Raw genomic sequence first — 27262 nt, 5'->3', positions numbered from 1 at the left:
TTTTTGTTTTGTTTTTCAAAAGAAAGTTATTTTATTTACAACTCAACCATTATTACATTTTAATTTTAGACAGATGAATTTCATTCCCTCATTCATCCAATGGATGTTTGTAAGTTCCAACAAGCTGCATATGACTCAGCAATTCCACTCCTACGTATTTTTCCATGGGAAAGTGAAAATATGTCTTCATTATTTGCTTATGCATCTTAGCATCTTAGTTCTTACATACTGAAACTGTTGAATTGTGCTCCAATAGCCTTATTTCTTGAAGTTAATTGTATAACTATATAGCTTTTAATATGTGATCATGTGATTCTGAAAACTTTGTGATTGTCACTCCCTTTTCCCAGGCTCTCCATGCAGTTTTCAGGGTGATTGGGTTGCTGATATTATTGCTTGTGAAAAAGTCCAATTTGCCATCACTAGTGAAAATATTTCCTTTGTGACCACACAGACAGCTGTTCTGGTGGGGCTCCAGCTCCTTTGGGCGCATTCCTTCTGGAGTTGCGAAATTGTTACTGAACAAAGGCAGTGGATTCCTTTGCTCAATGAAGCACTCAATGGCCAATTCCTGATTTCTCAACACCTGGCATGCCTGATCCTGGATCTCCATGTCATGCTTATTTTGTTAATGTTTTCAGAAATCACTGTTTGTAGATTCAGAGCCTTTATAAGAATGATGCAGTTGACTGGAAGTTACTTCTAATTCTTTTTCTTAGTCTTAGAACCATTTCTTCTTCCTGTTGTCATAAATATGAAGAATGACTCAGCAATCTAATTTCCTTAAGCCTTTACTCAAGAAAGGCCGACAGGTCTGGAATACCTATGTCATCTGGAAAGCCACATAACTGGCATCTGCTGGTCCTTCCTCCTGGGCTCTGTTGATTTCAGCCTCTGTTCCTGGAGGAGTTCTTCACTTTGCTTCTCTGGGACTGGCTTTCATCTCTTCGCTTCCCTTGTTGGGTTTTTCCAGGTCCTGGCTTGCTTAACATCCCATGGTGATGTCTGCTGATCTCCAAGCATCTCCTATCATCTGTGTCTCTCTTCTCTAAAGCAAGTATTCTCCAGGCATCTACATCCACTCTCTCTGTTGGCTCTGAGGCTTCCGTTGTTTCTTTAGGCTCTGTCTTTTCTCTTTTGTGAGGTTTTTAAGTATTGATTCAATCACTTGACTTGTTATAGATCTGTTGAGATTTTTCTATTTCTAGCGTTTATCCATTTCATCTGGGTTTTCTGATTTGTTGGCATATAATTTTTGTGTTGTCCTCTTATGATCCTTTTTATTTCTATAAGATGAATAGTAATGTCCCCACTTTCATCCCTGATTTCAGTTGTGCCCCATCTCTTTCTCTCTCATGCTGCCTAAAGTTTTGAAAATTTTATTAGTCTTTACAAAAAAACCACAACTTTTGGTTTTATGATTCTGTTTTTCTATTTTCTATTTCATTTATCTCTGCTCTGTTCTTTATTATTCTGTTCCTTCTATTAACTTTGTATGTAGTTTGCTCTTTTAGTTTGTTTAGGTGTGAAGTTAGGTTATTAATCTGTGATCTTTCTTCTTTTTTAATGTGAGCATTTGGAGTTATAAATTTCTATAAGCATTGCCTTTGCTGTATCTCATAAGTTTTGTATGTTGTATTTTCACTTTTATTCATCTCGAGATATTTCCTCATTTCCCTTGTGATTTCTTCTGTGACCCGTTCATTGTGTAATATCCCCATGTGTGTAAAATTTCCAGTTTTCCTTCTGCTTTTTTTAGTGTGAGCAGTCACCAGGAATTGAACTCGGGTCTCTTGCATGACAGGCGAGAACTCTTCCTGCTGAGCACTGTGGCCCGCCTTCCTCCTGCTTTTGAGTTCTAGTTTTATTCCCTTACAGTCTGAGAAGATACTTTGTATTGGATTTTCATGTTTTAAAATTCATTAATGGTCTATCTTTTATAATGTTCCAAATGTATTTGAGAGAAATGTGCTTTCTGCTGTTAATGAGTGGACTGTTCTATATATGTCTGTTTCGGTTTGCCAGTATACTAGAGATGGGTTGGCTTTACAATGGGGGTTTAGTTTATAAATGTACAGTTCTAAGACCATGAAATTGTCCACCTTAAGGCATCAACGGGTAAATACCCGGGCTCTGTTGACAGGCTGCTGGCATCTGGGACACCTCTATCACATGGGATGGCATATGGCCGGCATCTGCTGGTTCTTCTCCCCTGGGTTTCATTGTTTTCAGCTTCTGGTTCCAGAACCAGCTTCTGGTTCTCTGAGCTTCTGTGGGTCCTCTTCTAGACTCTCCAGTACTTGTCTCTCTAAACTCTCTCTTGACTTTTTCTGCTTTTTTCCCTCTCATAAAGGACTCTAGTAAAACAATTACGAGCCACCTTGAATGGGCTGGGTCACATCTCAGTTGAAATAATGTAACCCAAAGGTCCCGCCCACAAGAATCAATTAAAAGAACATGGTCTTTTCTGGGGTACGTAACAGCTGCAAACTAGCACAGTGTCTAATAGGTCTAATTCGTTAATGGTGTTGTTCAAGTCGTCTGTTTCCTTATTGATCTTCTGTTTAGATGTTCTATCAATTATTGAACTTGGTGTATTGAAGTCTCCAGCTCTTATTGTAGACTATCTATTTCTCTCTTCAATTCTGCCAAATTTCCTTTATATATTTTGGGTCTCTGTTGTGATGTGTATAATCATTATGTCTTCTTGCTGGATTTAACCTTTTATCAATATATAATGTCCTTCTTTGCCTCTTATAATTCTTTTGGACTTAAAGTCGGTTTTGTCTGACAATCATATTTCTACTCTCTTGATTGCTATTTATCTGGAATATCTGTTTCTACTGTTTTACTTTTTAATTTTTTTTTAAATACAGAAAAACCACCAAATAAACGCAAATATTCGTAACTGTTGATCATTCCGTTCTACATACATAATCAGTAATTCACAGTATCATCACATAGTTGCATATTCATCATCATGATCATTTCTTGGAACATTTGCATCTATTCAGAAAAAGAAATAAAAAGAAAATAGAAAAAAATTCATACATACCATACCCCCCCACCCCTCCCTCTCACCGGTCACCAGCATCTCACTGTAAATTTATTTTAACATTTGTTCCTCCTATTATTCATCTTTATTCCATATGTTTACGTGTCTGTTGATAAGGTAGATAAAAGGAGCATCAGACACAAGGTTTTCATAATCACACAGTCACATTGTGAAAGCTATATCATTATACAATCACCCTCAAGAAACATGGCTACTGGAACACAGCTCTACATTTCCAAGCAGTTCCCTCCAGCCTCTCCATTACATCTTGACTAACAAGGTGATATCTATTTAATGTGTAAGAATAACCTCCAGGATAACCTCTTGAATCTGTTTGGAATCTCTCAGCCATTGACATTTTATTTTGTCTCATTTCACTCTTCCCCCTTTTGGTCGAGAAGGTTTTCTCAGTCCCCTGATGCTGAATCTCAGCTCATTCTGGGGGTTTTCTCAGTCCCTTGCTGCTGAGTCTTAGCTCATTCCAGGATTTCTGTTCCATGTTGCCAGGAAGGTCCACACCTCTGGGAGTTATGTCCCACATAGATAGGGAGGGTGGTGAGTTTGTTGTGTTGGCTGGAGAGAGAGGCCACATCTGAGCAAAAGAAGAGGTTCTCTTGGGGGTGACTGTTAGGCCTAATTTTAAGTAGGCTTGACCTATCCTTTGTGGGGTTAAGTTTCATGTGAACAAACCCCAAAATTGGTGGCTCAGCCTGTCTACCCTTTTACTTTTAACTTTACTATGTCTTTGTATCTAAAGTGAATCTCTTGTGGATAGCATATAAATGGATTGTATTTCTTTATGTAATATACCCATCTCTGCCTTTTAATAGGAGAGCTTAATCTGTTGTTGATGATAATACATGAGAAAGAAGGATCTACCTCTGCCATTTAGCTACTGGTATTCTTTATGTCGTCTATATTTTTCTGTTTCTTAATTGCTCCATTACAGCCTTTTTTTGGTGTTTATGTAGTGTACCACTTTGATTCCCTTCTTGTTTCCTTTCCTCTGTATGTTTCAGTTATTTTTCTAGAGCTTACATTTGTAATTATAATTAAAGTCTTAAACTAATAACCTAATTCAACTGGTACAAACCTAATTTCAGTAGTTTATAAACTCTCCCTCTATACAGCTCTGTCCCTCCCCTTTTATATTGCATTGTCTCACATCTTCAAATATTGTATGCCCATTAACATAGATTTTTACATGTTATTTTGTACATTTCGTATTAAATCTTATGGCAGGTGTGCTGGTTTGAAAGGATGTATGTCCCTAGAAAAGCCATGTTTTAATCAAAATCCCATTTCATAAAGGTAGAATAATCCCTATTCAATACTGTATGTTTGAAAGTGTAATCAGATCATCTCCCTGGAGATGTGATTTAATCAAGAGTGGTTGTTTAGCTGGGTTAGGTGACAACATGTCTCCACCCATTTGGATGGGTCTTGATAAGTTTCTGGAGCCCTATAAAAGAAAAAACATTTTGGAGAATGAAGGAGATTCAGAGAGAGCAGAGCAGAATGACATAGCCATGAGAAGCAGAGTCTACCAGCCAGCGACCTTTGGAGATGAAGAAGGAAAATGCCTCCCAGGGAGCTTCATGAAACAGGAAGCCAGGAGAAACAGCTAGCAGATGACACCGTGTTCGTCATGTGCCTTTCTGAATGAGAGAGAAACCCTGACCGTGTTCACCACATGCCTTTTCACTTAAGAGAGAAACCCTGAACTTCATCAGCCTTCTTGAACTGAGGTATCTTTCCCTGGATGCCTTTGATTGGATGTTTCTATAGACTTTTAATTTTAACATTTTCTCGGTCTTAGAACTGTAAACGTGCAATTTATTAAATTCCCCTTTTAGAAAGTGATTCTGTTCCTGGTTTATTGCATTCCAGCAGCTAGCAAACTAGAACAGGGGGAAATAGTTACAAACCAAAAGTACAATAATGCAGGATTTTTTGTTTACGTATACACTTACTTTTACCAGTGTTCTTTATTTCTTCTTATGGTTGGTTTTGAGTTACTGTCTACTGTTGGTTATTTTGTCTGAAGGATTTCCTTTAGCATTTGTTGTTGGGCAGGTCTTCTGGTAATGAACTTGTTTTAGTTTGCAAGCTGCTGGAATGCAATACCAGAACTTGAACAACTTTTAAAAAAGGGAATTTAAAGTTGCACGTTTACAATTCTAAGGCCATGAAAGTGTCAAATTAAGGCATCAGGGGAAAGATAGCTTACCTCCAAAGAAAGGGCTGATGAAATTTGAGGTTTTTCTCTCAGCTAGGAGGGCACATGGTGACATCTGCTACTTTCTCTCCTCATTCATAAGGCTCCCCTGGGGGCATTCTCCCTCTACCCCCCCCCCCCCCCCCCCCCCCGACCGCATGGGCTTTTTTGGTTTTAGTGGCTCTGTAGCTTTTTCCAAAATGGTTACCTCTTAAAGGGCTCCAGTAAGCAACCCCAACTTGAATGGATGGAAACATCTCCAAAGAAACCATCTAATCAGAAGGCCCCCCAGGGTTGAGTGGGTCATATCTCCATGGAACAATAAAAAAGATTCCACCCAGCAATACTGAATGAGGATTAAAAGAACATGGCTTTTCTGGGTTATATAATAGATTCAGACTGCCACAGAACTCTTTTGGCTTCTGTTTATCTGTAAATGTCTTGATTTCACCATCATCTTTGAAAGATAATTTTGTTTGGTATGAAATTCTTTGTTGAGTTTTTTTCTCCAAGTGCTTTGTCATTCCGTTGTCTCCTAGCCTCTGTGGTTCTCTGTTAGGAAATATGCTGTTAATCTTATTAATGGTTCCTTATATGTGGCAAGTTGCTTTCCTCTTGCTGTTTTCAAAATCCTTATGTTTGAATGTTGACAGTTTCACTCTAATGTGTCTTGATGGAGATATCATAGGATTTATCCTGCTTGGAGTTCATTGAGCTTCCTGGATCTGTATATTCATGTCTTTCATCAGATTTGGGAAATTTTCACCATTGTTTGTTCATAGACTTTTTCTGCCCCTTTCTCTTTTTCTGTTGTCTTTTTGGGATTCCAGTGATGCTTCTGTTGATCGCTTGCTTGATGGTGTCCCCATATGTCCTTCATGCTGTCTTCATTTTTCTTTATTTTTTCTTCATGATCCTCACACTGGATAACCTCAGTTGTCTTGTTTCAAGTTTACTGATCCTTTCTTCTGCCTGTTCAAATGTGTGGTTGTATCCATGTAATGAGTTTTTCATTTCAATTACTGTACTTCATAGCTTCATAAATTCTGTTTGGTTCAGACAAAGGTTTCCTAATTTTATTTAGTTCTTTGTATATGGATTCCTTTAGCTAATTGAAAATATGCAAGACAATTGATTTGAAGTCATTGACCAGTAGTTCTAATGTAGGAACTTCCTCAGGGATAGTTTCTGGCAAATTATTTTTTTTCTTATGATTTCGCTGTATTTTCCTATTCATAATGTTTTGTAACTTTTTTCTTGAGAACTGGACATTTTAAGTATTATCCTGCTGTAACTCTGGAAATCTACTTCTCCTTCTCCTCCAGTATTGCTGGGGTTGTTCTCATTTTGTAGTTCGGAAGAGCGGGGCCTTTGATTTACAGCTTTTTCACTCCTTACTCCCAAATGGAAAATGGAAAGAGAAAAGGGGGATAAAAACCCCTTAGGTACTGCCTCTTTAAGACTTCTCTGTCACTTTTACTTGAGGGGGATAGGAATTGGAACACTTGGTTGTCCTCAGAGCTGGCTCCCAGCAATCTGAAGTATTGCTGAAGCCATCAAAAACGATCCGCTATCAGAACATACACACCCTAATTTTGGTGGACTAATTTCCTTAAAGCCCACCCTGGCACAAGTAAACTGTATCTGGAGCCCTTTGCTGCAGTTCTCACTGCTGCCTGCAAGGCAGTTTGAGGGATGGTATGGAAGCTGCTGCATGGATATTTACCAGTTTACCAGCCTCAGCCTCTATCTAGTTCTTTCCTCCATGCTGCATGGTGTTCCACTAGACCCCAGACTTTCAAAATCGTTGATTCAGACAGTTTTTGCCAGTCAAATAGCTGTTTGGGTGTAGGGACTGATTCCTGGAACTTGTTACTTCACCCTTTTCCCAGTTTCCCCTCAGTTTTTTTGTTTTGTTTTGTTTTAAAATGCATGTTTGGGCAGTGCGACAGTGGCTCAGTGGCAGAATTCTCGCCTGCCATTTCAAGAGATCCAGGTTCGATTCCCAGTGCCTGCCCATGTTAAAAAAAAAAAAATTCCATATAAAATGTACATTTACTGAGATATAGTTGTACACTATACAGGCCATTCAAAGTGAATAATCACTAGTGCACAGTACCATCTAATCAGTTTGATTTTAAATATTGATTATTAGAGTTGAAGAATTTATGGACTGTTGATTCTAAAACAATTTTTCTAGAATGGTAGATTTTCTTTTTTAAAGAGATAAAACAATACAGTATTATTTCAGAGTCTTTTAACTTTTTTCTAAAGTGTTCTAAGTATATTATCTCTTTAAGTATAGATTCGCATTCTCAAGTCGCCAGAAAATGTAAAACCTGGTCAAAGACACTATAATATGGCAAAAAGTTACCCAAATGAAGAAAAGGATGCTTGGGATGTGAAGATGTTGCTAGAGGTAGGTTGTGAAGTCTTGGATGTGTTGATGTAGCAGGGAGTTAATTACCAATAGAATCACTTTCTGATTTCTAACATATGCATCCTTTCTGCTTTAATGAAGAGACATATTAAAAAAGGTAGTGAAAACCAGGAATACTCTACCTCAGCAGATTGAACACTGACCCAATGCCCTGTAGCAGGGCAGAGACTAAGATGGCCAGAAAAAGTTGAGAAAAAGAAAAATTCCATGAACCAATGCTTCTTAACCTTTATATATTTGATAATCTAATCAGGTAATAATGGGTGTTCTCTGGAAAATAGCATGTATACCCAATACCTACATTTTTGTCATCATTTTGTTATTTCAGTTCTCCCTGAAGCATACCAGTATATCTCTAAGGACAGTAATTAGCAGTTAGAGGGTATGAAAATGTAGATAGTAAAAATACTATTGGGAGCCATGAAAGTTCTTCTCTACCAGAATTTTTTAATTTTGTGTTTTTATTCTAGTGATAAATTTAAAGATAGTTAAAATTAAAATTCTATATTATGTGAATTCTTGCTTTATAACAGAATACTGTCACATGACTTCATTGTCTGAGTTTGTGTGTACTACTACTTTGTTGTAAAATGGTGTTCTGTGAAGTAAGTGTTTATCTCTTTTTTTTTTTGAAAAAAACTGTTTTATTGGGAAGTTCTGGGTATACAGAACAATCAGGTATATAATACAGGATTCCCATATACCACCTATTACTAATACCTTACATTGGTGTGGAACATGTTACAATTGATGATTGCATGCTTTTGAATTGTATTATTACTTATAATCCATGGTTTGTTTAACTTAGGGTTCACTATTTGTGTAGTGAAGTTTCATGGATTTTTAAAGTATTTTTATTTGGTTATGAAATATATAATCTCACATTTCCCTTTTTAATCATACTTGGATATATGTTTCACTGTTGCTAATTATGTTCACAGTGTTGTACTACCACCACTACCATCCATTACCAAAACATTTCCATCATTCCAAGTAGGAACCCTGTATTTTAAGACTAAACTTCTCATTTGTTATCCCCATCTTGTCCCATGGTTATCTATATTTCTAGATTCTGATTCTAGGAGTTTGCTTATTCTAATTGTTTCAAATCGGTGAGATCATAAAAAATTTGCCCTTTATTGTCTGGTTCATTTCACTCAACATGGTGTTGTCATGGTTCATCCATGTTGTTGCATGTATCAGGACTTCATTCCTTTTTTAATGGCTGAATGATACTCCGTTGTATGCATATACATATAGTGTTTATCTTTTAATGTGTTTGTGTGTTTTCTGTTGTTGCTGTAACAACATATTAGCACAAAATTAGCAGCTTAAAACAATACTCTTATTATTTATCTCATAGTTTCCATGGGATAGTCCAGGCACAGCGTGGCTCATCTGGATTCTCTGCTTAGGGTCTCACAAGTTCGAAATCAAGTTTTCAAAGCTTGAATGGAATTAAAGGATATTGTCAACTCTTTATCCAGTTTGAGAACCATAAAGTGCTGTATCTGTATAGTACTCTGACATACCTTATGTCATTTGATCTGCTAACTACTCTGAGAGGTAGGTTGAGGTAGCACCATTACTCGTAAAAAGAGGCTTGGCAAATTTGAATGATTTATCCATGGTTGGTTCTACAACTAAGTAATAACAGCCAAAATTGAGCGGCCAGATTTCCCAACTCCTGAAACAGCCAGACCACCACACTCTGCTTTTCTGTGGGCTTCCACATAGCCCATTCTTAGGGGAGGAATAGGAGAGAAAAATGACCTTTATCTACAGATGCTCTTTTCCAGAAGCCTAACTCCATTACCCCAGGGTATTATCAAAATCACACTGGCAAGGGAGGCATCTTGTAAGAACAGTTCATTCCTCAGACAGGGCTTTCTGACCTCTCATATTAACATTTTTAAAATCAAAGATTCTTAACATGGAGTCCCTGGGCTGTTATGGTAAAGGTTTTTGAATTAATATGTGAAGTCCTTTTAAATTAAGGAAAAATAAAATCATCACATACCTCAATGTTGATATAAACTGATTTTTAAATTTTTATTTAAATCACTTAAAATTAGATATGTACACTTTAAGTTTATAATACATATACAGTTGTAAAATCAAAACAAATTTTAAATAAAAAATAAATCTATAAAACCAGTAGAATCCTTGAAATAGTTTAGAGGGATCTTTTTTGGTATGGATCCTGAGATACCCAGGAATAAGTATCAAAGCCACTTGAGCCTTACAGAATTATAGTGTCTTCATAGCTGGGCAGTATATTTTTAGAGCAACTCTCTAAAGAATAGTGATTTAGTTCAGAACAGCCATAAAAAGCTCCACAGGTCTTCCCTTTTTGCCATTCTGCCAGATGTTAGTCTCTGCATTCTCACTGTGTAGGTGGATGAGAACCACAGGTAAAGAGCACTATATGGTTACTCGTGCAGAACTACAGTCAGTCCTGTGGTGCTATTTTTAAATCTTTAGTTTAAACACCCTTTAGGCTGATGTAACTGTTAATCTCATTAAGAATTCCTGTTTTTTTTTTTAAAGCAATTTAGCTTTGATATAGCTGAGGAAGCATCCAAAGTTTGCCTAGCACATCTTTTCACATATCAAGATTTTGATATGGGAACACTTGGATTAGCTTATGTTGGTTCTCCCAGAGCAAATAGTCATGGAGGTGTCTGTCCAAAGGGTAAGTTTTTCCATTTGTTACGCGAATATGATGCTGGAGTCATAGGGCAGTTAGTTTTGTATAACAAGCATTTTGTTTCTATTTCCTTTTTCCTTTAGCTTATTACAGTCCAGTTGGAAAGAAAAATATTTATTTGAATAGTGGTTTGACCAGTACAAAAAATTATGGGAAAACCATCCTTACAAAGGTATGTTCATTTATTAAAAAGATAGATTTGGTGTTTATCGTAGTGGAACAGAAGAGTATAATAGAGGAACAAGGGGAGAATAGAATAGACATTGGGTGAGAGTATTAGTATCTCCTTCACTGTTATTTGACTATGATGCTTAACTTGGTATAAGTATTCCCCCCCCACACACACTGGGCTGGACGCTTAAATCTGGGAACACGTCTTTATGCAGTTTTCTTATATTGTTTGATAGTTTTTTGTCCCTTTTTTATTCTCTCTGAACTCTATAGAATCAGTTATTTGATTTCCTAGAACAAGCGACTGATTTTTCTTAATATTTTCTCTGTTTTCCAATTATCTTTTTGTTCTGTTTTCTATCTAGACTATGGTCTCAAACTTATCTTCAGTCATTCTTTTGAATTTTTTATTCCTGCTGACATCTTTTTTTTGTTTTGAGTGTCCCTTTTATATATATATATATATATATATATATATATATATATACTTTCCTGTTCTTGTTACATGGTTGCAGTATTTTTTCCTTCTCTAACTCATATATTTTTTTTCCTCTTCCAAAATGTTGTTGACATCTGTTGTTTATTGTGGTCTTCTCGTCTATTCTTTGTTCTTGTTGGGTTAGAACCTTTTCTTTCCTATACCGTTTTAGTGGGATTTCATTAAGATGAATGTATGTAATGTTTAACTGGAAGCCTCCCATAATTGATTTTAACTCTCAAAAATAAAGAAGTTAAACAAAGGCCGTTAATTCAAGTATTGAGGGAAGAGTGGCAGTATTAGTGAGTGAAAGAAAAGTAAATCATTTTGGAAGTCAGAATGTGAGTTATAGAAGTAGGCAGTAGTTGTAATATGTATCTCTTAGTCTTTCTAAATCTGAAAAGTCTGCCACATAACAAAAAACCCAGTTCCCTGCCCTTGCCTCCCTACCAAAAAAGAAAGTGAAACATACTGAAAAGTTTTAGAGTTGAAGACTGAAGGACAGATAAAATGAAACTGCTGTGAGCATGTAGAAAGAATAGGACAGGAGAAAGAAAGGAACCAAGGAGATAAAATGAACATCGAGGAGTAAAAGTATTGACATTTCCTGGATGAAAAAAATGTAAAGTGAGACAAGAGAAGAAAAAGACAGTATTTTTTGGAAACCTTTTAATTTCCCAAATTATTTCTTTCATATGTTCTTTACATTTTGGTGTCACAACTTAATGGTTTGATTTCATGATGTATTTTCCTCTTCCAGAATTTTTCTCTTTGAAGTCATAAATAAAGCAGAAAACAAATTTTGTTTGTTTTTGAGATGTTTTTACAGCATCAAGTCTGTTAGAGAATTTTGTAATGAATTTTCCCAAGGCACAATTAGAAATTATTTTCTCCACATTATTCCTTTGGGATTTGAGTGCATTTTGACCTGAATAACAGTCCAACTGTTATTCTTTTTGGATTGGAGTACTCAAGGCCCTATTTAAGATAGCTTGGGCAAAGCATCTTAATTGACCAGAGAAGCTGATGGTTGGTTGGTTTTGGGAAATAATACTTTCTTTGTATGATCCTTAAGGAAGCTGACTTGGTTACAACTCATGAACTGGGACACAATTTTGGAGCGGAACATGATCCTGATGGTCTAGCAGAATGTGCCCCAAATGAGGATCAAGGAGGAAAGTATGTTATGTATCCCATCGCTGTGAGTGGAGATCATGAGAACAATAAGGTACTTTTTTAAGCTTCTTTATGTTAGGAAAGGGAAAAGAGGCTATGTTTGATTATAATGAAAGCTCGGTGAGTTTACCTGTTATGTTGGCTGAGAGAGAGAGGCCACATCTGAGCAACAGAAGAGCTTCCCTGGGGGTGACTCTTAGGCCTAATTTTTAGTAGCCTTAGCCTATCTTTTGTGGGAATAAGTTTCATATGGACAACCTCCAGGATTGGGGGCTCAGCCTGTTGCTTTGGTTGTCCCCACTGCTTGTGAGAATACCAAGAATTAAGAAGCTTATTTTCAACTCATTTCTGCCCACTCTTCTAACATGTCCAACTCCCTGTTGAACTCTTTTTTTTTAAGTTTGTCTCTCCATTTCTATACACGTACATGTTCATGTTCAGTGCTTTCGAATAGAATTTTTAACAGTGATAGAAATGTTCTGCATCTGCTCTGCCCAGTACAGTAGTCAGCACGCACTCATATGTGTCACTGAGCACTTGAAATGCAGCTTGAGATACTGAGAAACTGAATTTTAAATTTTATTTTATTTAAATGTATGGGGCTGAGAGAGGACACAGGAATTAACTATATAAGGGCTGGAGGAACTGGGGGATGAAAGTGTTCTAAATCCATTTCTTAGTGATAGTTGCACCATATGGAAAAGCTTCTAACAATTACTGAATTGTGCACTCGAAATGGGTGAATTTTATGATAGATAAAAAATATCTTTGTAAAGCTTTTCAAAAACACACATACAAGAAAGCCAGTTTGAGAGTAGAGAGAAATTGGTGAGGAAATAGATGAGATGGGTGATAGGTACATGGGGTTCTGTGATACCATCCTGACCACTTTATTTATGCTTCAAAATTTCCATAATAAAAAGTTGAAAATATGTGAGCAGGGAAAAAATATTAAACAGCTGCATATGGCTGGTGATTACCATTTTGGACAGTGCAGCTGTAGTTGATAGTTAATTGTTTCTTGGTTATAAGAATTTTGCCAGCACTTTAGAAGTAAATGTTTTACTTTTCAGATTGTCTTCAGTTAGCATATTGCTAACTTTTACTACTAATGCTACATTTCTTAACAAATGAAATCTCCCGGTGGGCTCTTCAAAACAGCTCTGTAAGAACTTGCTAATGAGAAAGGAGCCTGGGTTTACTTACTTACTTTGTCCTGAGCACATCAGATTTAGTGTACTTTATGTAGCAGTTGTTTACCCAAGTAGCAGTTTCCTTGGGAGAAGATAGGCATCCTCTAATCTCCTTTTTAAGTGAACCCCTTAATAACGATGTTTTTAAGGAGATAAAAAGGGCTCCAGGACAAAACTTCTCAACCTTTAGAGGAAGACAGACAATGCATGAGGATTGAGGAAGACAGACATGTCATGCCATGGTCGTGCCTAATTGTCAGCCATTGCAGTCAGTGAAAAGAAAGGAAGACTTAGAATCTGGTAGCGTTCACAACCTCTTAGTTGATGCCAGCCTGCTTGTCCTCTTGATGGAATTGGCTGGGATGTTTGTCTTAATATTTGCTTATCTCACCGTTGTGTGAGAAATTTTAGGCCCTTCACCAAATCCACATACACTTTTTAGCTTTCCGTGGAGGGAGGTACTCTATTTCATATGGTTGACATGTAGAGGTGACTACCTTCAGGGTGGTGTTGATTGTGGTTTTTTACATTGAGTTTGTCTCTAGAGAACAAGAAGAAACACTGCATGGTACTGGATTTCCGTTATTCTTGGTCACTTGTGGCTTTTTTTCTCTTAGATGTTTTCAAACTGCAGTAAACAGTCCATCTATAAGACCATTGAAAGTAAGTCCCAGGAGTGTTTCCAGGAACGCAGTAACAAAGTGTGTGGGAACTCCAGGGTGGATGAGGGGGAAGAATGCGATCCTGGCATCATGTACCTGAACAACGATACCTGCTGCAACAACGACTGTACTTTGAAACAAGGTGTTCGGTGCAGGTGAGAGATGTTAAAACAGTGAGTTTTGGCAATTAAATATTACAAGGTACCCAACAACAGATCAGAAATGTAGGAGCTTTATGATTAATTTGACCTTTTGTGTGTATGTTTGTGTTATATCCCTTTTGCTTTTATATAGCAAGGGCAATGCTTTCTGTAAAGCAGTTTGGCATTATGTCTCAAAATCCTTCAACTTGCATACTCTGATAAAAGTATGATATTTCCATTTTTATGTCCACTGAGAGACCAGTACTAGCATTAGTAGACCAATTCTTGGCTTAGAAGTGGATGGAGGAAACTTTGGGTTATGGTGAATAATTGAAATTCAACTGTATACATTACATATTAATATTGTAGATACTGATAGGGAATAGGGTTTTTGCTGGCGAGTTGTTAACCATGGATTGCTTCACAGGCCCGAGTTTCAATCTCTCTCTTTCTCTTTTAAATTGATGCATTAAATTAACAAAAACCAAGGACACCAAGATGTTTTAAAGATTAATCATTTTGGACACCCTCTGTATGCTTTTTCTCCTCTATTATAGAGTGGCACTGATGCTGCTTTATTCTGCAACATAGATAGTGTAGGTGTATGCGGTGGCTGCAACACCTAGGGAGCAGAGCTGCTGTGACTGTGCAGGAATGGGTGACTCAGCCAGGAGGTCTTCCCCTGTGATCTTCAGGCCACTGTAACATGACCTAGGTGTTAGATGGGGTTATCATTTGGATTGAACTTACCCTCTCTGCTCTTCCTCAGTGACAGGAACAGTCCTTGCTGTAAAAACTGTCAGTTTGAGACTGCCCAAAAGAAGTGCCAAGAGGCTATTAATGCTACTTGCAAAGGCGTGTCTTACTGCACAGGTATGTACTCTTGTTGGTTTTCTTGGAATACTTTGGTTCAGATTTGTGTGAATGGGTGTTTAATAAACGGGTTTATATTTAGTTCACATGAATGCAGCCTTTTTTAAATATTTTATTTTAAACATAGCAACATACTAACACGAACATTCTTACTATAAGATCATTCCATTCTTGGCATATAATCAATAACTCACAATATCATCACATAGTTGTATACCTCTCAGAACATTTGCATCAATCTAGAAAAAGAAATAAGAAAAAAGAAAATTTGTACATACTGTACTGCCTCCCGCTCCCCCTCTCCAATCACCAGGATTTCAATCTACTAAATTTATTTTTACATTTGTTTCCCCTACTATTTATTTGTTTTTAATCCATATATTTCACTCATCTGTCGATAAGGTAGATAAAAGGAGCATCAGACACAAGGTTTTCACATTCACACAGTTACTTTGCGAAAACTGTATCATTATATAATCATCTTCAAGAAACATGGCTACTGGAGCACAGCTCTACATTTTCAGGCAGTTCCCTCCAGCTTCTCCATTACATCTTAACTAAACAGGTGATATCTATTTAATGCCTAAGAATAACCTCCAGGATAACCTCGCGACTCTGTTTGGAATTTCTCAGCCATTGACACTTTATTTTGTCTTATATTATTCTTCTCCCTTTTGGTTGAGAAGGTTTTCTCAATCTCTTGATTCTGAGTCCCAGCTCATTCTAGGGTTTCTGTCCCATGTTACCAGGAAGGTCCACACCCCTAGGAGCCATGTAGAGAGGGGGAGGGCGTGAGTTTGCTTGTCGTGTTGGCTGGGAGAGAGAGGCCACATCTGAGCAACAGAAGAGGTTCTCTGGGGGTGACTCTTAGGCCTAATTTTTTTTTTTTTTTTTTTTTACATGGGCAGGCACCAGAAATCGAACCTGGGTCCTCTGGCATGGCAGGCAAGCATCCTTGCCTGCTGAGCCACCGTGGCCCGCCCTAGGCCTAATTTTAAGTAGGCTTAACCTATCCTTTGCAGGGATAAATTTCATATGAGCAAACTCCCAGAATGAGGGCTCAGCCTATTGCTTTGGTTGTGCCCACTGCTTGTGAGAATATCAGAAATTCTCCACTTGGGGAAGTTGAATTTTCCCCCTTTCTTGCCACTCCCCCAAGGGGATTTTGCAAATACTTTTCCATTCACTGTTCATATCACTCAGATTTATTGGCGCATCACTCTGGACAAACCTACAAAATTTCATGCCCTACTGAAGGTTCCATGTACTTATGGTGTTCAGTTAAGCTGTCCACATAAGTTATATTAGGAAATACACTTGTCAAAATATAAATTTTGTACCAAATAAATATATTTTGCTTTAGTCTCACACATAAGTTAAATTTTTAAGATATGAATTACCATCTATTTTCGACATCATGCAGTATTGACATTCCTTTGTTCTTCCTCATGCAAAAACATTTTTCATTTTGTACATTTAGTCACTATCATTATTTTTCTAGTTTGCTAGCTGCCGGAATGCAATATACCAGAAACGGAATGGCTTTTAACAAGGGGAATTTAATGAGTTGCTAGTTTACAGTTCTAAGGCCGAGAAAATGTCCCAATTAAAACAAGTCTAAAGAAATGTCCAATCAAAGGCATCTAGGGAAAGTTACCTTGGTTCAAGAAGGCCGATGAAGTTCAGGGTTTCTCTCTCAAGTGAGATGGCACATGGCAAACACGGCATCATCTGCTAGCTTTCTCTCCTGGCTTCCTATTTCATGAAGCTCCCCGGGAGGCATTTTCCTTCTTCATCTCCAAAGGTCACTGGCTGGTGGACTCTCTGCTTCGTGGTACTACAGCATTCTCTGCCCTCTCTGAGTCTCTCTGAATCTCTCATTCTTCCAAAATGTTTCCTCTTTTATAGGACTTCAGAAACTGATCAAAACCCACTCAAATGGGTGGAGACATGTCATCCCCTAATCCAGTTTAACAACCATTCTTAACTAAATCACATCAACCAGGGAGATGATCTCATTACAGTTTCAAATATACAGTATTGAATAGGGATCATTCTACCTTTAAGAAATGGGATTTATATTAAAACATGGCTTTTCTTAGGGGGCATACTTCTTTCAAACCAGCACAATTATGTACTCCAGACATTCCTAAATTATACCATCTCAGTCTTTATCATATATCTTTCCTTCTGATTTAGTTTTTGCCCCCAGGCTTCCTCACTCTATCATTCTCACATTCGGCTTCATTCAGTGTTTTAACATTAGTGTATTACAGTTAAGTAGTATTGTGCTATCTATTTCTGAATTTTTACAGTCAGTCCTGTTGCATAATCTGTATCCCTTCAGCTCCAGTTACCCAATATCTACCTTATATCTATCACCTGCTGGTCTCTGTTCTTAATTCAACTTCTCCAAGTTCATTTACTAATGTTAGTTCATATCAGTGAGACCGTACAGGATTTGTCCTTTTGTTTCTAACTAATTTCACTCAGCAAAATGTCCTTAAGGTCCATCGAAGGTGTTACATACTTCATAACTTTATTCTGTCTTACAGCTGCATAATATCCCATCATTTGTATGTACCATAGGTTATTTAGCCACTTGTCTATTGATGGACATTTTGGCTGTTTTCATCTCTTGGCAATTGTAAATAATGCTGCTGTAAAAACATTGGTGTGCAAATGTCCGTTTGTGACCTTGCTGTCATGTCCTCTGATAAGATACCTAGCAGTGGTATTGCTGGGTCATATGGCAGTTCTATGCTTAGCTTCCTGAAGAACCGCCACACTGCCTTCCACGGCAGTTGTACTGTTTGACATTCCACCCAAGGGTGGATAAGTGTGCCTCTTTCTCCACATCCTCTCTAGCACATGTCGTTTTCTGTTTTATTGATAATGGCTATTCTGCTGGATGTGAGATGATACCTCATTGTGGTTTTGATTTGCATTTCCCTAATAGCCAGGGAAGTTGAGCATCTTTTCATGTGCCTTTTGGCATTTGTATTTCCTCTTCTGAGAAGTGTCTGCTCATGTCTTTTGACAATTTTGTAATTGGGCTGTCTGTCTTTTTGTTGTTGAGTTGAACAATCTCTTTATATATTCTGGATACTAGACCTTTATCTGATATATTGTTTCCAAATATTGTCTCCCATTGTGTAGGCTGTCTTTTACTTTCTTGACGAAGTTCTTTGATGCACAGAAGTGTTTAATTTTGAGGAGTTCCTGCTTCTTCAGTGCTCGTGCTTTGGGTGTAAGGTCTAGGAAACCGCCTCCTATTATAAGATTTATAAGATATTTCCCTACATTTTCTTCTGAAAGTTTTATGGTCTTAGATCTGATGTTTAGGTCTTTGATCCATAGGGAGTTAATTTTTGTATAGGGTGTGAGATATGGATCCTCTTTCGTTCTTTTCAGTGGGAATATCCAGTTCTCTAGGAACCACTTATTGAAGAGACTGTTCTGTCCCAGGTGAGTTGGCTTGACTGCCTTATCAAATATCAATTGTCCATAGACGAGAAGGTCTATATCTGAACACTCTATTCAATTCCATTGGTCAGTATATCTGTCTTTATGCCAATACCATGCTGTTTCGACCTCTGTAGTTTGTAATATGCGTTAAAGTCAGGTAGGGTGAGACCTCTGACTTCATTTTTCTTTCTCAGGGTATTTTTAGCTATTCGGGGCCCCCTACCTTTCCAGATAAATTTGTTTATTGGTTTTTCTGTTTCTGAAAAGTAAGTTTTTTGGGATTTTCATTAGTATTGCATTGAATCTGTAAATCAATTTAGGTAGAACTGACATTTTAACTATATTTGTTCTTCCGGTCTATGAACATAGTATGCCCTTCCATTTATTTAGTTTTTCTGTGAATAGGTCTTTTGTCTCTTTAGTTAAATTTATTCCTAAATATTTTATTCTTTTGGTTGCAATTGTAAATGGAATTCTTTTCTTGAGTTCCCCCTCAGAATGTTCATTACTAGTGTATAGAAACACTACAGATTTTTAAGTGGATCTGGTAACCTGCCACTTGGCTGTACTCATTTATCAGCTCTAGTAGTTTTGCTGTGCATTTTTGGGGGGTTTTCGACATATAGTATCATATCATCTGTAAACAGTAAGCGTTTTACTTCTTCCTTTCCAATTTTGATGCCTTGTATTTCTTTTTCTTGTCTAATTACTTTGGCTAGAACTTCCAATACAGTGTTGAATAACAATGGTGATAGTGGACATCCTTGTCTTGTTCCTGATCTTAGGGGGAAAAGTTTTCAGTTTTTCCCCATTGAGGGTAATGTGAGCTGTGGGTTTTTCATATATTCCCTTTATCATGTTAAGGAAGTTCCCTTCTCTCCTTATCCTTTAAAGTGTTTTCAACAAGAAGGGATGTTGAATTTTGTTAAATGCCTTTTCTGCATCAATTGAGATGATCATGTGGTTTTTCTGCTTTGATTTGTTGATATGGTATATTACATTAATTGATTTTCTTATGTTGAACCATCCTTGCATACCTGAAATGACTCCTCCTCGGTTGTGGTGCATAATTCTTTTAATGTGCTGCTGGATTCGATTTGCAAGAATTTTGTTGAGGATTTTTGCATCTATATTCATTAGAGATATTGGTCTGTAGTTTTCTTTTCTTGTAATATCTTTGTCTGGCTTTGGATGAAGGTGATAGTGGCCTCCTAGAATGAGGTAGGTAGCTTTCCCTCCTCTTCAGTTTTTTTGAAGAGATTGAGCAGGATTGGTACTAATACTTTCTTGAATGTTTGGTAGAATTCACATTTGAAGCGATCTGGTCCTGGTCTTTTCTTTTTGGTGAGCTTCTTAATGACTGATTCAACTTCTTTACTTGTGATTGGTTTGTTGAGGTCGTCTATTTCTTCTTGAATCAGTTCTTCTTGAGTCAGTGTTGATTGTTCATGCCTTTCTAGGATGTTGCCCATTTCATCTACATTGTCAAGTTTATTAGCGTAAAGTTGTTCCTAGTATCCTCTGAATACTTCCTTTATTTCTGCAAGGTCAGTGGTTATGTCTCCTCTTCCATTTCTGATTTTATTTATTTGCATCCTCTCTCTTCTTTTTTTTTTTTTTGTCAACCTCGCTAAGGCCTCATCAATCTTATTGATTTTCTCCTAGAACTGATTTCTGGTTTTGTTGATTTTCTTGATTGTTTTCATCTTCTCAGTTTCATTGATTTTGATTCTAATCTTCATTATTTCTTTCCTTTTGCTTGCTTTGGGGTTAGTTTGCTGTTCTTTCTCTAGTTCTCCAAGTGGATAGTTAATTCCTCAGTTTTTGCTCTTCTTTTTTAGTATAGGTATTTAGGGCAATAAATTTCCCTCTCAGCACTGCCTTTGCTGCACCCCATAGGTTTTGATGTGTTGTCTTTTCATTTTCATTTGTCTCAAGATGTTTACTGATTTCTCTTGTAATTCCTTCCTTGACCCACCAGTTCTTTAAGAGTATTTGTTGGACCTCCATAAGCTTGTGAATTTTCTGGCATTCTGCCTATTATTGATTTCCAGCTTCATTCCTTTATGATCTGAGAAAGTGTTTTGTATGATTTCAGTCTTTTTAAATTTATTGAGACTTGCTCTGTGACCCAGCATATCCTTGAGAATAATCTATAAGCACTTGAGAAAAAGGTGTATCCTGCTGTTGTAGGGTGTAATGTTATATACATGTCTGTTAAGTCTAGTTCATTTTTTATATTATTCAAATTCTCTGTTTCTTTACTGATCCTCTGTCTAGATGCTCTTGTCCATTGATGAGAGTGGAGAATTGAAATCTCCAACTATTATGGCAGATGTTTCTATTTCTCTTTTCAGTGTTTGCCTCATGTATTTTGGAGGATTCTGGCTTGGTGCATAAATATTTATGATTGTTATGTCTTCTTATTGAATTGTTCCTTTTACTAATACATAGTGTCTGTTCTAGTTTGCTAGCTGCTGGAGTGCAACACACCAGAGACGGATTGGCTTTCAATAAAAGGGGATTTATTTAGTTAATGTATAGTTCTTCAGGGGAAAGGCAGCTAACTTTCAACTGAGGTTCTTTCTTACGTGGGAAGGCACAGGATGGTCTCTGTTGGCCTTCTCTCCAGGTCTTTGGGTTCCAGCAACTTTCCCCAGGGTGATTTCTTTCTGCCTCTCCAAAGACCTGGGCTGAGCTGCAAGTGCTGAGATGAGGTATGCTAGCTGCTTGGGCTGTGCTACGTTGTGCTCTCTTATTTAAGAACCAGCCAATTAAGTCAAACGTAATTCATTGCAGCTGGCATGCCTCCTAGCCGACTGCAGATGTAAATTAGCAACAGATGACGTTCACATACCATTAGCTCATGTCCACAGCAACAGAACTAGGTGTCTTCACCTGGCCAAGTTGACAACTGAATCTAACTACCACAGTGTCCTTTGTCTCTTTTAACTGTTTTACATTTGAAGTCTAATTTGTTGGCTTTAGTATAGCTACTCCTGCTCTTTAATGATTGTTATTTTTCTGAAATATCTTTTCCCAACTTTCACTTTCAATCTATGTTTATCCTTGGGTCTAAGATGCATTTCCTATAGACAGCATATAGATGGGTCCTGTTTTTTAATCCATTCTGCCAGTCTATGTCTTTTGATTGGGGAGTTTAATCCATTAACATTTAGTGTAATTACTGTATGGGCAGTACTTTCTTCTACCATTTTGCCTTTTGATTATTATATGAATATCTAATTTTTCTTCTTTTTACCTTTACTGATAGTCTTCATTTCTACACTGTTCTCCATACTTCTCTCCTGTCTTTTCCTATCTGTCTCTAGTGCTCGCTTTGGTATTTCTTACAGAGCTTGTCTGTTGGCCACAAATTCTCCCAGTGATTTTTTTGTCTGAAAATGTTTTAATTTCCCCCTCAGTTTTGAAGGGCAGTTTTGCTGGATATAGAATTCTTGGTTGGCAGTTTTTCTCTTTTAGTAATTTAACTATATCATCCCACTGTCTTCTCGCCTCCATGGTTTCTGCTGAGAAATCTACGCATAGTCTTATTGGACTTACCTTGTATGTGATGGATTGCTTTTCCCTTGCTGCTTTCAACATTCTCTCTTTGTCTTTGACATCTCACATTCTGAGTAGTAAGTGTCTTGGAGTACGTCTACTTGGATGTATTCTGTTTGGGATATGCTGCCCTTTTTGTATCTGTAATTTTAAATCTTTCATAAGAGTTGGGACATTTTCAGTGATAATTTCCTCCACTAGTTTTTCTCCTTCTTTTCCCTTCTCTTCTCCTTCTGGAATGTTTACAACACGTATATTTAGTGCATTTCATGTTGTCATTCAGTTCCCTGAGTCCCTGCTTATATTTTTCCATTCTTTTCCCTATATTTTCGCTTGTTGGATTTCAGCTCTCCCATCCTCCAGTTTACTAGTCTTGTCTTCTGCCTCTTGAAATCTAACATTGTAGGTTTCCATTTTTTTTAATCATCTCTTCTACTCAGCCTTTCATTCCCATACGTTCTGTGATCTGTTTTTTCAAACTTTCGTTTTCTTCTTTTTGTTCATTCCTTGCCTTCTTTATATCTTCTGTCAGTTCATTGATTTGATTTTTGATGAGGTTTTCCTTGTCAGTTCAAACATGCTGAATTGTTTCAACTCTTGTATCTCATTTGAATTGTTGGTTTGTTCCTTTGACTGGGCCATATCTTCAGTTTTCCTATTATGAATTGTTATTTTTTGCTGACATCTAGGTATTTCGTTTCCTTAATTAGTTTATTCTGGAGATTGTTTTCACTTTTTTTAAGTAGGATTTTCTTGCTCGTTTTCTTTGTTGTCTATCTGTTCTTTGACATTCAGTTCAGCTTATTCTAGGTCTCTTGCTTAAGTTTGGTTTAATAGATCAGAATTTTTTAGTTCTTATTTTCTTATTTCTTGCCCTGCCTGTATGGTGCCTTTTTTCCCTGCCTCAGAAGGGTCTACTTAGGTATTATAGACCCCAGCCATATTTTCCCAGACTAGACTGGCCTCCTCTCAGGAGGAAAAAGAGCCACCCAGGTCAGTTTTCCCTAAGGGTGACACCTGGCAGGTTGGAAGGTTCTTCTATGAAGCCTCTGGACTCTTTTTCCTGTCATGCCCAGTATGTCATGTTGGACTGCCTGTGGGTCCCTTCAGCATAAGGTGATGTGGTACCTTTAACTTCTGCAGACTCTCCCTGCTGGGAGCATGGTTGAGACAGAGAAGAGGTTATAGGCTGGCTTCAATTGCTTCAGTTTACCAGTCCCTGGACTCTGAATTCCTTGAGGGAGGGATTCCACCTGAGCTGGGCCCCACCCCTCTCCTGGGGAAGGCACAGACTCCAGACAAACACTCAGACAAGCTTAATTCTGCATATGCCTGGGGTGGTTTGAGTCTGAGAAGTCCTGCAGTTGTATCCAAAGAATAGTCAAGCCCTAGAAACAGAGCTACAAAAAAGAAAAAGAAAAATCCTTTTTGGAGCAGGACCCCCTGTTTCTCAGGTTTGCAAATCAAGAGCTTAAGTTGGTATGTTCCTCTTTGTATCTCCAGGTCCTATGTGCCCCCCTTTTTCCTTCAGGGCCCAGACTGTTTCAAGTATTATGTGCTATCGGATCCCAAACAAAAAAACTGCTGTTTTTTTTTTTTTTTCTTTTTTCTTTTTCTGTCAGCCCTGCTTTCTCTGCGTTGGGGCAAAAACCAGTAACCTTAGCTTTTACTCGCGTTTCAGCTGAGCTGGGGGCCTATTTTTAGTAGGTAGAATTTGTTAATTAATTCCACAATTGGAGCTTGGTTGTTCTCAATCCCTGCTTCTGGTAAAGTCTCTTTCCTTTCCCCTCTGGGAAGCAGCCTATTGGGGAGAGGCACCAGTTGCCACAGCTTGGGAAGCTCATGGTTCTGGGTGATCCCACACCTGGTCCAGACTGGGATACACTGTGTGTCCGGTCACTGATGTGGCCCCAGCAGTTGTTCTGTACTGTTCCTGGCTATTTACTAGCTGCTCTGGAAGACGAATTAAATCCTACTCCTTACTGAGCCACCATCTTGGCCTTCAGCCTTTTTTTTTTAAAAACTTAACTGAGGAGATTTGAGTTGCTTATAGTTATTTTGTGACAAACTATTGTCATTGGTCTGTGATAGACTCCTTTATAATTTCATTTCTGTTCATTGTTTCCCTTTCATTTGTCATTATCACTTCTGTTTTCCTTCCTCTCATAGATATCCATTCTAATATACTTAATATTTCCTGGATATGTATAATCTTTAAAAGATTATAATGTAGTGTTATTTTGTATATGAATATGTTTTTACTGTACCAAAACGGCATGCTACCATTGTACCTTTTTTTTATTAATTAAAAAAAGAATTAACAAAACAATTAGAAATCATTCCAATCTACATGTACAATCAGTAATTCTTAATAACATCACATAGTTGCATATTCATCATTTCTTAGTACATTTGCATCGATTTAGAAAAAGAAATAAAAAGACAACAGAATAAGAATTAAAACAATAATAGAAAGAAAAACAAAAACAAAAACAAAAACAAAAAACCTATACCTCACATGCAGCTTCATTCAGTGTTTTAACATAATTGCATTACAATTGGGTAGTATTGTGCTGTCCATTTCTGAGTTTTTATATCCAGTCCCGTTGTACAGTCTGTATCCCTTCAGCTGCAATTATCCCTTCTCTCTTTTTTTTTTTTTAATTAACGGAAAAAAAGAAATTAACCCAACATTTAGAGATCATACCATTCTACATATGCAATCATTAATTCTTAACATCATCACATAGATGCATGATCATCATTTCTTAGTACATATGCATTAGTTTAGAAGAACTAGCAACATAACCGAAAAAGATATAGAATGTTAATATAGAGAAAAAAATAAAAGTAATAATAGTAAAATCAAAACAAAACAAAACAAAACAAAACAAAAACCTATAGCTCAGATGCAGCTTCATTCAGTGTTTTAACATGATTACTTTACGATTAGGTATTATTGTGCTGTCCATTTTTGAGTTTTTGTATCTAGTCCTGTTACACCGTCTGTATCCCTTCAACTCCAATTGGCCATTATCTTACCCTGTTTCTACCTCCTGCTGGACTCTGTTATCAAGGACATATTCCAAATTTATTCTCGAATGTCTGTTCACATCAGTGGGACCATACAGTATTTGTCCTTTAGTTTTTGGCTAGACTCACTCAGCATAATGTTCTCTAGGTCCATCCATGTTATTACATGCTTCATAAGTTTATCCTGTCTTAAAGCTGCATAGTATTCCATCGTATGTATATACCACAGTTTGTTTAGCCACTCTTCTGTTGATGGAGATTTCGGCTGTTTCCATCTCTTTGCAATTGTAAATAACGCTGCTATAAACATTGGTGTGCAAATGTCCGTTTGTGTCTTTGCCCTTAAGTCCTTTGAGTAGATACCTAGCAATGGTATTGCTGGGTCGTATGGCAATTCTATATTCAGTTTTTTGAGGAACCGCCAAACTGCCTTCCACAGTGGTTGCACCATTTGACATTCCCACCAACAGTGGATAAGTGTGCCTCTTTCTCCGCATCCTCTCCAGCACTTGTCATTTTCTGTTTTGTTGATAATGGCCATTCTGGTGGGTGTGAGATGATATCTCATTGTGGTTTTGATTTGCATTTCTCTAATGGCCAAGGACATTGAGCATCTCTTCATGTGCCTTTTGGCCATTTGTATTTCCTCTTCTGATAGGTGTCTGTTCAAGTCTTTTTCCCATTTTGTAATTGGGTTGGCTGTCTTTTTGTTGTTGAGATGAACAATCTCTTTATAAATTCTGGATACTAGACCTTTATCTGATATATCATTTCCAAATATTGTCTCCCATTGTGAAGGCTGTCTTTCTACTTTCTTGATGAAGTTCTTTGATGCACAAAAGTGTTTAATTTTGAGGAGTTCCCATTTATTTATTTCCTTCTTCAGTGCTCTTGCTTTAGGTTTAAGGTCCATAAAACCGCCTCCAGTTGTAAGATCCATAAGATATCTCCCAACATTTTCCTCTAACTGTTTTATGGTCTTAGACCTAATGTTTAGATATTTGATCCATTTTGAGTTAACTTTTGTATAGGGTGTGAGAGATGGGTCTTCTTTCATTCTTTTGCATATGGATATCCAGTTCTCTAGGCACCATTTATTGAAGAGACTGCTCTGTCCCAGGTGAGTTGGCTTGACTGCCTTATCAAAGATCAAATGTCCATAGATGAGAGGGTCTATATCTGAGCACTCTATTCGATTCCATTGGTTGATATATCTATCTTTATGCCAATACCATGCTGTTTTGACCACTGTGGCTTCGTAATATGCCTTAAAGTCAGGCAGCGCGAGACCTCCAGCTTTGTTTTTTTTTCCTCAAGATGTTTTTAGAAATTCGGGGCACCCTGCCCTTCCAGATAAATTTGCTTATTGGTTTTTCTATTTCTGAAAAATAAGTTGTTGGGATTTTGATTGGTATTGCATTGAATCTGTAAATCAATTTAGGTAGGATTGACATCCTAACTATATTTAGTCTTCCAATCCATGAACACGGTATGCCCTTCCATCTATTTAGGTCTTCTGTGATTTCTTTTAGCAGTTTTTTGTAGTTTTCTTTATATAGGTTTTTTGTCTCTTTAGTTAAATTTATTCCTAGGTATTTTATTCTTTTAGTTGCAATTGTAAATGGGATTCGTTTCTTGATTTCCCCCTCAGCTTGTTCATTACTAGTGTATAGAAATGCTACAGATTTTTGAACGTTGATCTTGTAACCTGCTACTTTGCTGTACTCATTTATTAGCTCTAGTAGTTTTGTTGTGGATTTTTCCGGGTTTTCGACGTATAGTATCATACCATCTGCAAACAGTGATAGTTTTACTTCTTCCTTTCCAATTTTGATGCCTTGTATTTCTTTTTCTTGTCTAATTGCTCTGGCTAGAACCTCCAACACAATGTTGAATAATAGTGGTGATAGTGGACATCCTTGTCTTGTTCCTGATCTTAGGGGGAAAGTTTTCAATTTTTCCCCATTGAGGATGATATTAGCTGTGGGTTTTTCATATATTCCCTCTATCATTTTAAGGAAGTTCCCTTGTATTCCTATCTTTTGAAGTGTTTTCAACAGGAAAGGATGTTGAATCTT

At 37.3% G+C, this 27262-nt stretch overlaps 1 protein-coding gene across 3 annotated transcripts in view; it reads left to right on the top strand.

Moving 5' to 3' along the window:
- ADAM17 (ADAM metallopeptidase domain 17) overlaps positions 1 to 27262 on the top strand; it is a 137841-nt gene that overhangs the window by 82756 nt on the left and 27823 nt on the right. For 2 of the 3 annotated variants that reach the window (XM_077153137.1, XM_077153138.1), the window contains 6 exons: positions 7579 to 7692; positions 10264 to 10408; positions 10507 to 10595; positions 12148 to 12300; positions 14059 to 14258; positions 15016 to 15119. In XM_077153137.1, coding sequence (XP_077009252.1) covers positions 7579 to 7692; positions 10264 to 10408; positions 10507 to 10595; positions 12148 to 12300; positions 14059 to 14258; positions 15016 to 15119 — 805 coding nt within the window. Of the gene's footprint in view, positions 1 to 7573; positions 7693 to 10263; positions 10409 to 10506; positions 10596 to 12147; positions 12301 to 14058; positions 14259 to 15015; positions 15120 to 27262 lie in introns of all 3 variants that reach the window. The other variant, XM_077153139.1, reaches the window with a different exon arrangement.

Source organism: Tamandua tetradactyla, chromosome 3, assembly GCF_023851605.1.
Source record: "Tamandua tetradactyla isolate mTamTet1 chromosome 3, mTamTet1.pri, whole genome shotgun sequence".
NCBI classification, from domain to species: Eukaryota; Metazoa; Chordata; class Mammalia; order Pilosa; family Myrmecophagidae; genus Tamandua; species Tamandua tetradactyla.
The sequence above is the reverse complement of the archived record's forward strand: the minus strand, read 5'-3'. Positions and strand labels throughout refer to the sequence as shown.